The sequence below is a fragment of the Eulemur rufifrons genome, chromosome 9, assembly GCF_041146395.1.
Source record: "Eulemur rufifrons isolate Redbay chromosome 9, OSU_ERuf_1, whole genome shotgun sequence".
Taxonomy (NCBI): Eukaryota; Metazoa; Chordata; class Mammalia; order Primates; family Lemuridae; genus Eulemur; species Eulemur rufifrons.
In genome coordinates, this window is record NC_090991.1 from 26,420,962 (window position 1) to 26,438,964 (window position 18,003).

General features: G+C 37.9%; 1 protein-coding gene across 1 annotated transcript; it reads right to left on the reverse strand.

Annotated features, from left to right (window-relative positions):
- Positions 1–9,271: 9,271 nt before the first annotated feature.
- SMG8 (SMG8 nonsense mediated mRNA decay factor) lies at positions 9,272–14,408 on the reverse strand. Its single transcript, XM_069481105.1, has 4 exons — positions 12,631–14,408; positions 11,907–12,052; positions 10,482–11,354; positions 9,272–9,697 (listed from the first exon to the last, which is right to left on the reverse strand). The coding sequence occupies exons 1-4, from the start codon at positions 14,387–14,389 to the stop codon at positions 9,500–9,502; spliced, it is 2,976 nt and encodes a 991-aa protein (XP_069337206.1). The 5' UTR covers positions 14,390–14,408; the 3' UTR covers positions 9,272–9,499.
- Between the last annotated feature and the right edge of the window lie 3,595 nt (positions 14,409–18,003).

Here is an 18,003-nt window from a genome sequence, read left to right on the forward strand (position 1 = left end):
TGCTTCCAAGAAGCTCCAAACTGAGGCGAAAGCTTGCAAACCTGCTAGTGTCTTTGCCATCGCTCAAGCAGAAAAGGCTATTCCAGGATAGGCTTCGGGAAAGTCTGACATAATTGGAAAATCCACATCAAAAAGGAAAGATTCCAGGGTACGTCTTAGCCCCTACTCTAGAAAATGCGAAGAATTGTTACCGATGGAGGCGTTAAAGCTGGCTAAAACAAATAATAAACCCCTCCATTTGTTAACCTAGAGAGAATTTTCCCCTATTGCCAAACATACCATAAACGGGACTGGTTTATCAGTCAAATATCTGAGCGACCAACTGGCTCCTCTCCTCCCTCCCTTCACCGTGAAAGTGCAATCCCTATGCCTTATACAAGATAGGCACTGAAGAAATATTTGTTTACCTACAAGTCCATTTAAAATAAGGAAACTTTGGTAAGGTTATAAGATATCACCTAAAAATCACCTGGGAAATTAGAATATCATCTAAAAATCCTAGAAAGACCGGAACTAAATTCCAGAAGGCCCTACTAGTTTCCCTTTCATTCCACGCATTCCAAACTAGGACCATACTAAGAGTCACATTTCATTGCAAAAGAATTAACCCAGGACTGAGGGAGAAAGTTTAGCAAGAAGAGCATGTCTCCCACAGAAATAGAAAGCAGACTGATTATTTAAAATCTTGTGATTTTTGACTCTGACCTTGAGCAAATCACTGTCACTTTTCTGTTTCATTATCTGTAAAGTGGGGAAGTTTTGACTAACCGAAGAAAACTTCCAACTCTTACATTCTATTAATGATCTTGGTTCCCAAAGATTATAGCTTCCTTTAAGAGGAGAAAAAAAATTAGAGGAAGAAAAAGAACCAAGCATAAAATTCCCCCAAACAATCAAACTTTAAAAATTTAAAACATTTTAAGGAAACTCATGGATTGAAAAATGTTGTCTTCTGTTAGGAATTAGGGAAAGCATCTGGGCTGGGAGTGGTGGCTCATGCCTGTAACCCCAGTGCTTTGAGAGGCCCAGGTGGGAGGATCCCGTGAGGCCAGGAGTTTGAGACCAGCCTGGAAGACTAGCAAGACCTGTCTCTACAAAAAATTTAAAAAGATTAGCTGGATGTGGTAGCACGCACCTGCAGAACTAGCTAAGAGGGAGGCTGAGGCAGAAGGATCACTTGAACCCAGGAATTCAAGTTTACAATAAGCTATGATTGTGCCACTGCACTCCTGCCTGGGCGACAGAGTGAGACCTTGTCTCTTAAAAAAAATTGAAAATACAATAAGAACTCAACCATCTATTATCTTTCCAAAAAGTCATTTGTTTTTCCTTAAGTGACCTTTCTCTGGCTTCTAAGAAGTCTAAGAAGTATCCCTCTGCCCCTCCCCATTCCGTATTAAGATAGTATATAAACCCCAAATTCTAGCCACTTCCTTGAGTCACATTTCTTTGTGAACTCTTGTGCATATGTAATTAAATCTGTTTTGTTTCCTTGTTCCTCCTGCTAATGTGTCTTTTGCCAACTTGATTTGCAGGCCGTCAATGATTGAACCTAAGAAGGGTAAAGGAAAAGTTTTCCTCGACACAACTTTTCTGTAAGTTTGATGACTGATTCTCATGATGAGCATAGACACATGTATATGATAAATACTACAAGAAAAAATATCTATGTAACTAAAAATATTTAATCTTCAAACATAGAGCCACCTGAGGCTTAAGCAGAAAGAGCCCTGGATTTAGAATCCTTAGAGCTGTATCATTTACAAGCTGAGTGACTTTAGAAATATCACTTAGCTTAAGCCTCAGCTTCTGCCATCTGCAAAATATGGATAATAGTATTTAACCTCACAGGGCTGTTTTGAGGATCTAATGAGGTCAAATCAAAGCATTAAAAGTATCCTATGTAGCCGGGCGTGGTGGCTGATGCCTGTAAACCTAGCACTCTGGGAGGCCAAGGTGGGAGGATCACTTGAGGTCAGAAGTTTTAGACCAGCCTGAGTAAGAGTAAGACCCCAATCTCTACTAACAACAGAAAAAATTAGCCGGGAATGGTGGCATGCGTCTGTAGTCCCAGCTACTCAGGAGGTTGAGGCAGGAGGATTGCTTGAGCCCAGGAGTTTGAAGTTGCTGTGAGCTAAACTGACACCACAGCGCTCTAGCCTGGGTGACAGAACAACACTCTGTCTCAAAAAAAAAAAAAGTATCCTATTAAATAAAGTATTATGTCAGAAGAAAGAATTGTTTCTTTCTTTAAAATATTACCAACAAATTCAGGAAAAGTGTACAGAATTATTCAAAATAAGTAACTAAGCAGAAGCACATATACATTATTGGAAACCAAAGGAAAATAACACTAATTAAAAAGCAGGCAAGGCCGGGCGTGGTGGCTCACGCCTGTAATCCTAGCACTCTGGGAGGCCGAGGTGGGCGGATCGTTTGAGCTCAGGAGTTCGAGACCAGCCTGAGCAACAGCGAGACCCCATCTCTACTAAAAATAGAAAGAAATTATATGGACAGCTAAAAATATATATAGAAAAAATTAGCCGGGCATGGTGGTGCATGCCTGTAGTCCCAGCTACTCGGGAGGCTGAGGCAGTAGGATCACTTGAGTCCAGGAGTTTGAGGTTGCTGTGAGCTAGGCTGACGCCACGGCACTCACTCTAGCCTGGGCAACAGAGTGAGACTCTGTCTCAAAAAAAAAAAAAAAAAAAAAAAAAAGCAGGCAAGCTATAGTAGTAGAAAAGCATCTTTTTAAAAAAATTGCACCAATGTGACAAGAGATGTCATCCAAAATGAAAGGGATTATATTTTGATGGTAATTTACAAGATGCTCCAAAGTTAGTGAGAAATTATTTAAACCAAGAAAAGATATTAGTGCAAACAATCAATTAACATAGGAAACAAAAGTTTTGAAAAAGAAAGGGTATCAGAAATCACTGGCCTGTTTCATTTTAAAGAGAAAACTGAAGTCTGAAGAGTTTAAGTAGCATGCCCAAGGCTACACAGAAGTTGTAAAAACCAGGTTACCAGCCTTAATTCAATTTAAGAGTTAGGATAGTATTGATCTGAGTAAGAAAAGATCTTGAAATAATAGTCTCCTTCTAATTCCCACTTAAAAACTGCCCTTTGAAGTATATCGGAGGTGGCAGATTCAGGAAGCAGTACAGTGAAAAGAACACTTGGGTTCTAGTCCAACAATTCCTTAACTTGTCCTTTCACCCTCATCTCTGCTTGCATCACCCAAATCTTTAGTGCTCTAGACAGCAGATGCAATTGACTAGGGATATACATCATTGGGACCAGAAGGCATTTACCCAAGAGTTCTGAAGGAAACCATAAGTCAAGTCATGATAATACTGTGCAAAGTAAACAACAGCTGTAATAAATAGTGAGTATTCTGAGAGATTGGCAGATTGCCATTGGGATTCCCAACTATGATAATAGAAATCTGATACTATGTTAGACCATGGCTTAATTTTCTGGAGGGCAATTTAGCAATATGTATCAAAATGTAAAAATGTAAAATGTGTATATCCTTTGGCCCATTAATTCCAAGTCTAGGAGCTTATTCTATAAAGAAAAGTTCACAAGTACTAATAAAAAATACATGCACCATAGTTATTCATCATTGTTTGTAGGAGTCCTAAATATCAAACAATAAAGGACAGATTAAGGCCTTCATTTCTACCATGATAATGGAAAACAATGCGGCCATTAAAAATTATAATATAGACTTTCATTAATTGACAGAAAAATGACAGAAAAAATTGTTGAGTAAGAAAACAATTACAGGTTGGTCCAATGGTAGTGGGTTATCAGAACTTATTAACATTAGTGTCACTAAAGTAGGTATACAACCTCCCACTGCTAAATTTGACTGGCTTAAAAAAAAAAAAGAAAAAAGAAGATTACAAACTGGGCTTGATGACATGTGCCTGTAGTCCCAGCTATTCGGGAGGCTGAGGCAGGAGTTTCACTTCTCCCCCAGAATTCAAGACCAACTTGGGCAACATAGTGAGACCCTGTCTCCAAAAAAAAAAAAAAAAATTACAGAGCAAGATGAATTCTGTGATTGCATTATATAAAATTGAACATATATCTATATGTGCACACATGCATAGAAATGTCTAGAAAGATGTTTGCTAAAATGTTGTGATTAGTAGAGCAATGGAATTTTACATAACTTACTTTTAATGTTTGTTTTTTTTAGAAAAATTCTTAATGACAGATACAATGACCACATATTAGTTTTACAGAAACAACATGGATATGTCCAAAAATAATGTTTCAAATGGGATTATAAACTAGGAAGCCTTGAGAAAATTGCTAGGATAAATAAATAAAGGATAAAAATCACTTGATACTCAAACATATAATTTAGTAGGAGAAAAAGAAGTAATTATCAGCTGATATTATATAGTCCTCTGGAATATTTGTAATAAAAGGGAACCATGGGATATAATTTACATTTTAGAAATTTTTCTTATAGCTTCTCAAACAGACAGAAAATTATTTTTATTGCTATAAATATGGGCAGGATTTTTTTCAGTATGGAATGGTTTTGGAAAAATATATAAGTTGTATAGTAGATGATCAATTCTGATATATCAGTTACAAATAAGGAATAGTAATTATCCCTTATATTTATAAAACAGTTTAGAGTTTACAAAGAACTGCAATTAACACGATTTTTTTTTTTTTAGAAACAGGGTCTCTCTCCGTTGCCCAGGCTGGAGTTCTAGTGTGCAAGTAGCATGAACTCCCAGGCTCAAGGGATCCTCCTGCCTCAGCCTCCCAAGTAGCTAGGACTACTAGGGCATAGTGCCTGGCTAATTTTTTTTAATTTTTTTGTAGAGTCAGAGTCTCGCTATATTGCCCAAGCTGGTCTCAAACTCCTGGCCTCAAGTGATCCTTCTGCCTAGGCCTCCCAAAGCACTGAGATTACAGGTATGAGCCATGGTGCTGGGCCAACGTCATTTTTTTTTTTTTTGAGATAGGGTCTTGCTCTATCGTCCAGACTAGAGTGCAGTAGCATCATCATAGCTCACTGCTACCTTAAACTCCTGGGCTCAAGCAATCCTTCTACCTTAGCCTCTCAAGTAGCTGGGAGTACAGCTGTGTGCCACCACATCTGGCTAATTTTTCTATTTTTTGTAGAGATGGGGTCTCAATATGTTGCTCAGGCTGGTCTCAAACTCCTGTCCTCAAGTGATCCTCCCACCTCGGCCTCCCAAAGTGCTAGGATTATAGCTGTGATCCACTGTGCCTAGCCCCAACACATTTCACATGTTTGAACCTTGGTTATCCTTTGATGTGGGTAGGGGAGTTACCCTCCCTATTTTACAGTTCAATAAGCTGAAGCTGTAAGTGGAATCTAATGTCCATAATGTTAGGAATTGTGGTAGGCTATTATGTCAAGACATGAACCTAAAGAGCTATTGTGACAACTTAGGCCCATAGACATTATGAAGAGCATTGAAAATTAAACAAACTATTAGCTGGCCTTTGTGCAAAATTATGGAGTTCCAACCTATAAAACAGAGTACAGTTCTATTTGCCACATCCTAAGATAGACACAAAGTTGTAGAAGATGGTTTAGAAAAAGGACTATTAAACAGCCTAGGGATTTGATAGGCTACTTTATATAAAGCATAAAGAAACAAAACCTAAGCCTAGTTTGAAAAGGACCACAGAAAGATATAAAAGGAAAGGCACAAACCTAGTCTAAAAAACTGCTATATATCATGGTACTTAACCACAGTGTTTTTCACGTACTAGGCACTGTTTATCTGATTATAAAAGGTAGATTAAAACTAACCAAGACTTATTCAACATCTCTTAAACTATTAGAATTATGGGATATCTTTTAAAAGTAAATTTAAAATAAATTACAACTATTATCAAGAATTTATGTGCCCTTCTATTAGGAGCTTCATGTATACTCCTTTAATCTTCACAACCACCCTCTGTGATAAATAGGAATTATTACCATTTTAGAGAAAATAATACTCAGGGATCAAATAAATTGCCCAGGTTTTTTAAGTGGTGGAGTCAATCTACTGTAGTACTCTTTCATACAGGAGAAGATACGGAACAACAGAGGGTATAAGAATACAGAAAGTTTTATTTTATAGAGAATCAAGATTCATACTCTTAAAAGAAACTAAAATGTTTTGGGGGCTCATACCTGATTTTTCTGAGGTTAAAATTAAAGAGAATAAACTTACCTATTTACATGTCTTAAGACCAGAGGCAAGGCCAGGCACAATGGCTCATGCTTGTAATCCTAGCACTTTGGGAGGCCAAGGTGGGAGGATTGCTTGAGGTCAGGAGTTCTAGACCAGCCTGGGCAAGAATGAGACCCCATTTTTACAAAAAATAGAAAAACTAGCCAGGTGTGGTGGCCAGCGGCTGTAGTCCCAGCTACTTGGGAGGCGGAGTCAGGGGGATTGCTCAAGCCCAGGAGTTTGAGGTTGTAGTGAGCTAAAATGACACCACTGCACTCTAGCCTGGGCAACAGAGCAAAACCGTGTCTCAAAACAAATAAAATAAAATAAACAGACCAGAGGCAAAATATTCAGTTGGAGTAAATGATGTGCAGTTTTCATTCTTACATTTTCTAAGAAGGCAGAATAGCAGAAGAGTATAGATTCAAAATCAGAGTCCTGAATTTAAATTCTGACTATGCCTCTCCTTAGCTATGTGACCTTCAACAAATAATTTAACCACTCCAAGCTTTAATTTCCTCATCTATAAAATAGGGATAATCTCTATCTTGCAATGTTTTAAGGATTACAGGTAATGTATATAAAATGCTTAGTAAGTACCTAACAAGTCAATATTCATGAAATAGCTATTATTATTGTGTGCCATGCAATAAGAATAGCTACTGTTACTTTTATGAATCAGGCTTCGCTATTCCCATTTTTCTAATTTTCTTTGGTTTCTGTTCTTTGGAAGTCTTTATGTTTTTTTAAACTAACACACAGATTCACTGTTTAAGTCGTACAAGGGAACCTAACTTTAAGTAAACCAACATCTGAAGTCATTTAAAAAAATTAGAATGTAATTTACTTTACAAAAATATTTATTATACTGGTCCTTTAAATAATAAGCACTCCTTGAATAAGGTATGAATTAATTCCTGAAACTTTAATGATGTACAACTTTTCATGGACACATTGATAGACTTACCAAATAGGTCAAGGGATGTCCTGTGAGGTCCCTTCTGACCTAGTGATTCTTCAAAAAATACCAATTTGAAACATCTGCTAAGCAAAGGACAATGCAAGTGCTGCTACAGAAGAACTATAATTTCTTTCTTTTTTTTTAGAGGCAGAGTTTCACTCTAGTGCCCAGGTTGGAGTGCGGTGGCATGATCAAAGCTCACTGCATCCTTGAACTCCTAGGCTCAAGTGATCCTCCCTCCTCAGCTTCCCAAAATGCTAGGATTATAGGCATGAGCCACATTGCCCTGCCAGAAGAAATATAATTTCTTTAATAAAATCATCACTTTTGAAATTTGCCAAAATAAGGTTTATATGACTAATGAGAAGTTGGTAAGCAATTATTATTTATTATCAGCAATACAAATTGTATAGTCCACATTTCTCTAATGTAGCACTCTGTAAGCCTATTTATGGATTAAAAACAAAAGATATCACTGCAATTGTCTTTTAAGTAGATTATAAAGACAAACAGCATAAAAGTTTGATATTTAAAACTCTACAGAAATTCAAATTAGGGCAGCTTCTGTAACCAAAAATAATCAAGGAAAATCATTTGCTAACTTAAGCAGGAATGTAAAGTTGTTCCATATAGAATGTCTCCAAAAAAAGAAACAGAGCCAGCTTGGTGGCATGTGCCTGTAATCCCAGGCTGAGGTGGGAGATCGCTTGAATCCAGGAGCTCAAGTCTAGCCTGGGCAATGTAGTGAAACTCTCGTCTTTAAAAAAAAGAAAACAACAAAAACGGAAAAAAGACATGTTTGCTTTTCAAAAACCTATTTGTTTCTACATACTACGTTTATAGTTCCTTTGGCCTACAATTTTACACAGCCGGTTTTTCAAGTCTTAGAGGCTATTAAAAAACAAGAACTATCAGAACATGTCCTACAGAGCAATCTAGCTATATTTTCCAAATGCAGTGTGCTATTTAATAAAACCAAGAGCCATGCTTAGTGCAAAGCAATTGTGATTTTAAAAACTGATATACAGCAACTCAGAGGCTGAGGTAGGAGGATCACTTGAGACCAAGAGTTCAAGACCAGCCTGGGCAACAGTGAGACCCTATCTCTAAAATAAATAAATAAAAATAAATAGGGCCAGGAGTAGTGATTCACACCTGTAATTCCAGCACTTTGGGAGGCTGAGGCAGGAGGATCACTTGAGACCAGGAGTTAGGGGCTGCACTGCACTGCAGCCTGGGCAACACAGCATGACCTATCTCAAGTAAAAAAAAACCCTATCATTTAAAAGAAAAGGATGAAAAATAAGGATGGGATGTAAGAAGAATGAAGACTAATTTTCATATTGGCTCACAATCTCCTTTTCCTAATCAAACTATAGTTAAACATGCATAAAAATATACCCAATTAAATTACTTCTAAATTGACTGTCAGTTACATTCTTCCTGTGTATTTTAAAATCAAGAACCAAATAATGGCTTTAAATGTAGCAAGATGTGTTAAATACTATCTTTAAATATAGTGAGACTAATAGCTATAATTCTGTTTGTCCAGAATTTCAAAATCAGTGTGTCTAGAAAAATATAATCTATTATACTAGATGGTTATATGGTGGTATATTATCATGTTGATGCTGGTGAAAGTTACCACAGATTGATAAGATTTGTATCACTTAGCAAATAGTTTTACAGTATGAGTTTTTAAAGAATAAAATATGCACTAATATCTTGGATTAAAATATTTTAGTTCAGATAATATTCATTTAAAATATGGTATCTCATCAGTCCAAGAATAAAATGGTAAGAACAAAACAATCTAACTAAAGTACCAGAATTGTGAGTCAAACAATTGTGCTTTTTTGTAATTAAGTCAAATCAGGCCTCATACCATTACCAGATGTAACTTGTTTTGAAGATAATTTCAGGAAAAGCATCTTAAGGAAAACCCCAGCTAAAATATCATCTTAGCAAAAACAAAGTTTTGGCTCAAATGGTTGTGCAACATTCAGTTATGATAGAAACATGTTTTATTAGGACAGTGAAACAGAAACAAGAGAAAACACAGGTATCACCTATGTATTTTATGTTCTTTTCTAGAACAACCAATCTTTATTAGGAAGTTGTAGCCCCATTTACAATAAATATCAACAATATCATGAAACAGTGGAACAATTATTGTCCAAATACTGAACTACTACAACCAAAACACATTTGGGGTTTGGGAAAACACGGTATACACATACCAAAAAAACAGCCCCCACACACCCAAAACAAAAACCAGCTAAAGTTTAGGGTTGAACTGGCGGGAAAACACTTATTGTGTTACTGCTTTAAGAACCCCACGGAGCACCTTGTAGCTCATTAACTGCACATTTTCCTTAGGAGGGAAACAAGGTCCTCTCTCAGTCACATATGCATAAGGAAATCTCAAAACCCAAAGGCCATCTGGCGGGAGAGTGATTTCTTGTTTTTCTGGGTAGAATACTGGACAGGGTGGTGGGCCTGGTTGAACCTGAAAAACACAGGCATTATAATTATTTTTACATTTCTCAAGAAACACCTGAAAGAGGAATGCCTAAACAAACAATAGTTCAAGAAGCATATGGGTACACTCTTAACTCTAATCATATCCAATATTATATTATTTAACCTCAAATATTATCCTGCTTTTCTACAGATTTTTAACTTCAAACTTTGCCTCTGAACAAAATGACATGAATTGATGGTGTGAACTGATTAAAATATCCACAATTTATTTTTTTAAGAAATAGAATATTAGGTATAAAAGACATTTAAATTTAAGACCTGGTTTCCTTCTCTCCCTGGCTGCAAAATAAAGACAAAAAAAAAAAAAAAGGAAAAAAAAAAAAAAAAAGACCTGGTTAATGAAATAATTAAAAACCCTATCATTTAAAAGAAAAGGATGAAAAATAAGGCTGGGATGTAAGAAGAATGAAGACTAATTTTCATATTTGCTCACAATCTCCTTTTCCTCATCACCCTATAGTTAAACATGCATAAAGATATACCCAATTAAATTACATCTAAATTGACTGTGAGTTATGTTCTTCCTGTATATTTTAAAATCAAAAACCAAACAATGGCTTTAAATGTAGCAAGATGTGTTAAATATTATCTTTCATATATAGTGAGACTAATATCTATAATTCTATTTGTCCAGAATTTCAAAATCAGTGTGTCTAGGAAAAAAACCAATTTGATTATTTTAAAAACAATCAAAACAAGCATCAGCATTTTTTGTAATGTTTTGGGCTGGGAAGAGTCACATTTCTTACCTGAGGCATTAGTATTATCTGCAAAGGAGCATCAGGAACCACAACAAAAAGCCTCATAAGTTGAGCATAATGTGGTTTTAGCCCTCTACCCTGAGATGATGACAGAATATATAAGGGCATATCACTATTTAGGGCTTTTAAAGCTGATTCCTTTGGTCCACTTCCCATTACTTTCATTACTTTGTCAGGTCCAGAGCACATGAATCTCCGACCTCGAGAGTCTTCATATTCAAAGCCCACAAAAGCTCGAGCTATGTCATCTCTCCGTCTTCCTCTTCCCATTACAACTGCGCTTCTCTTTCCAGGAATAGCTTTATTTGGAGCAGGCCAAGAATTTGTGTCTAAGTCTCCTTCATCTTCAGCTCTAGTCCTGATGACAATGTCCCAAGGCATAAGATAGTTTGTTCCTGGAATAAAGCCCTGTTGGTCCAAACCTGTATGAAAGTTATAAGACTTAGCAGGGCCTAGTTTAACCAAAGACCAGCTGGAGAATTTGGGTAGGAGACCTTTAGGGCAATTTGAATGTAGCATGCCTGGGAGATACTCAACTGTGGATGCCTGTCGATCAACCAAATTTGGTCTCTTCTCAGTTTTTACTTCTCCTTGACCATGAACTTCTGGATTATCACCTCCTGCTTGTGGATCAGCTGGATAGGTACCTAAGCTATCTGTAGATTGGCCCAAACTCAATGCTAAACTGAGGCTTGTGCTCTCTCCTTGGGTTTGAGGTTCTTTTTCTTTAAGTTTATCAGCATCTGAATCTGGAGGAGCAGGAGAGGATTCATTTTTGGCCGGAGCAGGATCTGGAGTACTTGGTTCAAATACTGGGAAATTGATATGATCCAATTTTCCACAACATTTTTCTTCTAGAAGCTAGAGAGGGGAAAAATAAAACCCTGTAAACTTTTCATTCATTTATTCATTTTTTGAGACAAGGTCTTGCTTTGTCACCCAGGCTAGAGAACAGTGTGGCATGATCATAGTTCACTGCACCTCAAGCGCCTAGGTTCAAGCTATCCTCCTGCTTCAGTCTCCTAAGTAGCTAGGACTACTAGGCACGTGCCACCACACCCGACTAATTTTTTTATTTTTTGTAGAGACTGTGTTTCACTATTTTGCCCAGTTGGTCTTAGACTCCTGGCCTCAAGTGATCCTCCCACCTTCGCCTCCCAAAGTGCTACGATTGCAGGCATGAGCCACTGCTCCTGGCCTTTTCATTTAAAATAACCCATTCCTTCTCTAACAAGCAAGATCAACAATCAATGTGTAAGCAAATAAGCACATGAAAAGAACTTGCCCTTGTTTATATATCACACTGAAGTTGCATTTGCCTTTCTAGGTATTCTGCTTCTGAAAATATGTATTTTTACCCAGACAACATTTAGCAAAAAAAGAGAGAAGAAGAAGAAGAAATTCAGAGTCTACCTGATAAAAGTCATAGTTAGCTGCCTTGATATCAAAGGGATCATCTCGAGGTGCTTGTTTCCTTCCACAGTTACAGGCACCAGTAGATCGAGCCCGGCTATTATGATATAGCACAGGGGGATTTCTATCAGCCTCTGGTTTTTCTCCTGGAAAATATAACAGTCACTATTAATTTCACAACACAATGAAAGTCAAATTTACTTTACATTCTACGACATCTAACCATAAAAATTCTCTAAATAGTTCTTTGGAAATAAAAAACACACACACACACAGACATAAACCTTGATTAAATATGCAAAACAGAAGCTGCAAATGAAAACATATAAAAGGACTTCTATTTTTAATATAAAGTTTTGAGTTTCTAAGTGAATTTTTCCTTGTGTTACCATTATCATGGTGAGCTTACACTTCATAACATTCATTTTAATTCAACAAATCCTCCAAGATAAAAATGTTAATAAGAAATTTCTGGAATTTTGTACAACTTAATAGTTCTCATTTAACAGTTCACAAGGGTTCATTCTTTAAATACAAGAAAATAAGAAAGTAGTCATAGCTGTTATTCTCCTTTTACAGCAGAAGAGAAAACTTAGTGCTGATGCACCTAAATTTCTGTAAGGCTCTTTTAAAAACATCTAAACATAGTGAACACATTATCTTAAGACAAGAATAAAAACAGCTCAAAGTTTTGATTCCAAAATGCTAAAAAATTTTTAGCTACCTGATTTGGGTAATGAGTGAAATTTATGTACACAGTGTTGATCAGTTAAACTCCTCTCCTCACAGAGCTGATGGCCATTGCTCCAAAATTTGTAGCAGTCCTCATGTAACTGCATGGCATATTTGTGAAAGGCTGGACCTCTAGCGTGTTGACTATACACCCGAAGAGCCTGGGCAAGCTGATTCTTATGAACAGTCATTGTGTAATTATGAGGCAGATTTGACTGGTAGGCACTATGGGCCATGGGTAAAGCTTTTTGGCACCGGTTTTCTGAGAATTTTGTGTCAATATCCAAAAATCCTTCTAAGACTTTAATACTGCTTAAAATCTTAGATGTTAGCTCCCCAGTGGGTGACCCCAAGTCCTCCTCTTTCCCTTCAATAGCTACTTCATACAATTTTGAAGCTGCTGAGATCCACTTCTGATAAGTGGGAAGTTCAAAATGGGAAGGTTGTGGGTTCCTGCCCACACTGTCATCAAAACCTTTCTTGTTTAGGACTAGCTCCACATGCTGCCACAGGAATTCCCGAAGAGTGAAATCTACTAGCTGGCCTGAAGAACTGGAACTGCTGCTGTCGATGTGAAAGGAAAGTTGTTGTCGGCTGTGCTGCCTCATCACCTGATACCGCCTAGGCCCAGAAAGGGGTGCAGGCACCAGCAAAGATTCCGAGTCCTTCACAGTACAATGACTCCTAAGTTGGTCCAGCAACATACCTACTGGGTCCTCCTCCTGACTTCCAGGGACTATGTACACAAAAGCTTGGTTGGCAGGCACAGTAAAGAGACAGTTGATACTCTGATTAGTCAACACACGACTCTTCCGGAAGATTCTATAGATCTGGTCCTCCAGGGCATGCTGAAGTCTTCTTTTGGGAGAATGCTTCTTGGGCTTGTCTGGATGAGCTGGGTCTTGGTTTCGAGGGGGTTCCACCTTGAGGGCTCCATTGAGTTGAAAGAGGAAAAGGAGTCTCGGTGGGCAAGGTCGGCAGTTAAGCTTCCAGTCTTTGCCAACTGGACAATCCTTAATGGCTGTTTTAAGGAGGGGCAGTACTTTCTGTCTCAGTCCATCCAAGGCTCTGAATACTCGATCATAAGTGATGTCAAAGGAACAGGTGGGATGGACCAGAAGCAGGATGTGGCAAACAGAGAAAAGATAAAGGAGACTGAGGCACTGCAGCTTCTCCTGATGCTTCCAGAACTCGTGCGCTTCTGCATGAGGTAAAGAGAGACCACCTCCAGCTTCCCCGCTCTGAAGAGCCCGACAAGCCCGTAGAAGCTGCGAATTGTCACAGATGGAAGTCAGAAGAAGATAAAGAACTTTGCTTTCCTGATTGTAATAGGCCTGCAGAAGACTATAGTCCTGGGAGCCTGGCTCAGTTCGGTTACCTTCCGGGGCAGCTACACCTCCCCGAACTGGATCCCCGGCTGCAGCCCCAGGGTCCCCGGATCCACCGGCCTCCCCGATGGCGCCAGCCTCGGTGCTGGTTCCAGGCCCTGGATCCCCAGGATCTTGGTGGCGAAAGAGGGGAAAAACCTGTCGGTCGCACACCGTATTCACAAGAGAGAACTTCTCGGAATTCAGGCGTAAAGCCGTCTTGCCAAAGATTCCAACCACGCAGATCTCATCCTCCCGCCACGGAGGCTCCGGTCCGCCAGCCGCGCTTCCTCCGCCCTCGGTGGGGGATCCTCCGGAACTTTCAGAGCCGGTCCAGGCTGAAGCTCCCATTAGAAGCTCCCGCAAGCTGACAGGACCCGCCATGGTGTAAAGAGCCTTCTCTAGAATCCTTCCGGTCCGCCAGTAAAGCCAACCGGCTTTCGTCCAATTTTGAAATCCCTCCTCCGCTTCTTCAGTTCCTACTTTCCTCTCACATTGGTTCCGCCTCCTGTTCCTCCTCTTCTAGCTTTATGCCAAGGTTTACCCTAGTCCTACACTGCAGCTGGTTTAAGAGTTTCCTCAACTTGAGACCATAGGAGTTGAGGTATCAAAAAGACAATGGGAAGAAAGACGTTTGCATTTCAAGGAATACAAAACACTGCAAAAGAGTTTCGAGGGACTCTTGCAGTAGAAAATTGGTCCAATTTAAGCTCTAGAACCTTGCTATACAGGATGCATCTACACCTGTATTTCTCAGGCTAGGAAGAATAGATACCAAAATGTTAACTGTGGTGGGATTTGTTTACTTTTTTCTTCTTTACTCCTCCTTTTAAAGATTTTTTATTTCAATTTTTTAATCGTCCTTATATTTTAGAGCAGTTTTAGGTTAACAGACAATTGAGCAGGAAGTAGAGAGTTCCCTTATATCTCCTGCCCCACACATGCACAACCTCCCCCAATATCAAAATCCTCGCTCCAGAGTGGTACAGTTATTACAGTGGATGAACCTGTGTTGACACATTATCACCCAAAGTCAGTAGTTCATATTAGTGTTCACTTTTAGTGTTACATATTTTATGGATTTTGATAAATGATTTATGACGTGTATCCACCATCATAGAATCATACAGAATCGTTTTACTGCCCTAAAAATCCTCTTTGCTCTGCCTATTCATCCCTTCCCTCACCTCCCAACCCTTGGCAATCACTGATCTTTTTACTGTCTACATAGTTTGATTTTTCTAGAATGTCATACAGTTGTGATCATACAGTATGTAGCCTTTTCTGATTAGCTTCTTTCACTTAGTAATAAGCATTTAAGGTCTTTTCATGATATGATAGCTTATCTCTTTTTAATGCTGAAAATATTCCATTTTATATATGTACTACATTTATTCATTCCCCTGAAGGACATCTTGGTTGCTTCCAAGTTTTAGCAATTATGAGAAAAGCTGCTAAAATGTGTGTGCAGGTTTTTGGTGTGGATATCCTCTTTTACTTTATATTTTTATTTTCCAATATTTCTACAATGAACACTTTGTTTGGCTTGTAATAATATTTTACAATTCTTCTTTAAAGAAATGTAGAAAGCTTTAACTCATTTTTAATTTCACTAGAATTTAGGAAATTCCTAAATTGAAGAAGTTTGAACAACTAGATTTTTTTTAAAGTATTCTTTGTTGGGGGGGGGGTGTCTGTTGTTGTTTTCATTTTTTCTTCATTTCTTTTTCTTTCTTTCTTTTTTTTTTTTTTGGTGTCGTTGAGACAAAGTCTCCCACTGTCCCCCAGGCTAGAGTGCAGTGGCATCATCATAGCTCACTGCAACCACAAACTCCTGTGATCAAGTGATCTTCCTGCCTCAGCCTCCTAAATAACTAGGACTACAGTTGCATACCACTACATCTGGCTATTTTAAAAAATATTTCGTAAAGACAGGGTCTCATTATGTTACTCAGGCTGGCCTGAAACTCCTGGCCTCAAGGGATCATCCCACCTCAGCCTCCCAATGTGCTGAGATTACAGGTGTGAACCACCATACTTGGCCTATTCTTGCTTTTAAAGTAGAAATAGAATTAGATCTTTCGTGTTTAAGAAGTTCTTTTTTTTTTTTTTTTTTTTTTGAGACAGAATCCGGGCTAGGGTGTAGTGGTGTCATCATAGCTCACTGCAACCTCCAACTCCTGGGCTCAAACAATCCTCCTGCCTCAGCTTCCTGAGTAGCTGGGACCATGCCCAGCTAATTTTTTCTATTTTTGGTAGAGACTGGGTCTTGCTCTTGCTCAGGCTGGTCTCAAACTCCTGATCTCAACTGATAGAAGTTCTCATTTGGAATGTCAAATAATGACAATAAAATAACAATCAAACACATTGCTTACTCTGTGTATGGCTCTGTGTTAAATCCTCATCAAGAATTACCTCATTTAATTCCCAAAGGAAGTATGGGGACCTAATTACATTTATGTTTTATGCATCTTTCTGTATGTATTATATTTATAGGAAAAAAAGGTTAAAAAGAGAAAAAGCAGAAGTTTTATTAGTCTTTATTTAAAAATGCAACTAGGTCAGGCACAGTGGCTCATGCCTGTAATCTGAGCACTTTGGAAGGCTGAGGCAGGAGGATAGCTTGAGGCCAGGAGTTCGAGACCAGCCTGGGCAACATAGTGAGACACTGTCTTTGAAAATCAATCAACCAATCAATAAAAACATAACTAGATACACCTTGGTTGTTTACATTCTCTGGTTGCCATTCAGTCTCAAAAATAAGCACTGGAAGCATGTGATAAGCAATAGTTTAATGAAGCCATAGTATCTATAGGGTTCTCAAATGGTTACAATATAAAATTATAAAAATTAGTAAAAGATGCAAGATAGAACATATTTTAATACTGGTACAATGGCAGTAGCAGCTTTGCAAATGTTTATCTGTATGATTTCTGTAGCATTTTTCTTACAAACTTTTATTCCACAAGGATGATGAAATCATTTAGAATAAATTGACAGATACATGGTGTTTTATAATATTATGAACATCAAAAGTATCCCATAAAATATTGTTCTGTTACAAATACTCAGCAGCTTTATTATCAGTGATTATTCCCTTTATTCTTAACATAATATAAATGTAGATAGCAGGCTTTTAAAAAAAACTTTTACTATTATAGAAGCAGATGTATCTCTTAATTTCACTACCTGTTTAATTTTCATCTATAAATGTCTTATAAACATAAATGTGGGTCTCACACACAGGACTGCCTCTTAGGTACATTGTCCCCAGGTCTACTTTCCAGTCTGGCAACTTTCCAACAACACTCTATTTGGTATCTCAAAGCAATATTTATCCGTGGAAATACAAGTATTTCTGGGAAATTGCTAAGTTATCTTTTTAGCCAAAGCTAACCTGAAGATATTTTAAGGATATCATGTAGCTCTTCCCTGTCAGACTAGAGAGTTCAGTAAAGATCTGAAACCCCTTGTTTCCTTTCAGTGAGGAGCTTCTATCCTTATTCTTGGAACTGCAGAGGAAGAAAACAGCATCAAAGCTCATCCTGTGCCTTTAGTCACACTCACCGTAATGAGAGTTCCTCTTCCTCCATGTTACTTCGTACATATGTGATGGGGATCTTGGCCAAAGCTTAGTAGTATCCACTGCTAAGCAGACATACCTGGCAAACTGGGCACTCTCAGAAATACAGTATTTGTCAACTTTGCAAAGGACTGACTGATAAAATTGCTAAATAAAATACAGGATGTCCAGTTTAATGTGAATTTCAGATAATGAATAATTTTTTTAGTATAAATATGTCCTGTACAATATTTGGGACATACTTATACTAAAAAAGTTATTTGTCATTTAATGGGACATGTTTATAGTTAAAAGTTATTTGTTGTTTATCTGAAATTCAAATTTAATTGGATGTCTTATATTCTTACTTACTAAATCTGGCAATCCTAGACTGGCAGGACAATAAACTGATATAGCTTTTGAATACATAGGCTGG

What these genes read in the sequence shown, in the direction of transcription:
- SMG8 (XM_069481105.1), bottom strand. Translation starts at nt 14,389, where the DNA reads ATGGCGGGTCCTGTCAGCTTGCGGGAGCTTCTAATGGGAGCTTCAGCC. An exon ending in TCACTCATTACCCAAATCAG is followed by an intron (nt 12,053 to 12,630) that starts GTAGCTAAAAAT and finishes TATATTTTCCAG; the next exon opens with GAGAAAAACCAGAGGCTGAT. An exon ending in CTAACTATGACTTTTATCAG is followed by an intron (nt 11,355 to 11,906) that starts GTAGACTCTGAA and finishes TCCCCTCTCTAG; the next exon opens with CTTCTAGAAGAAAAATGTTG.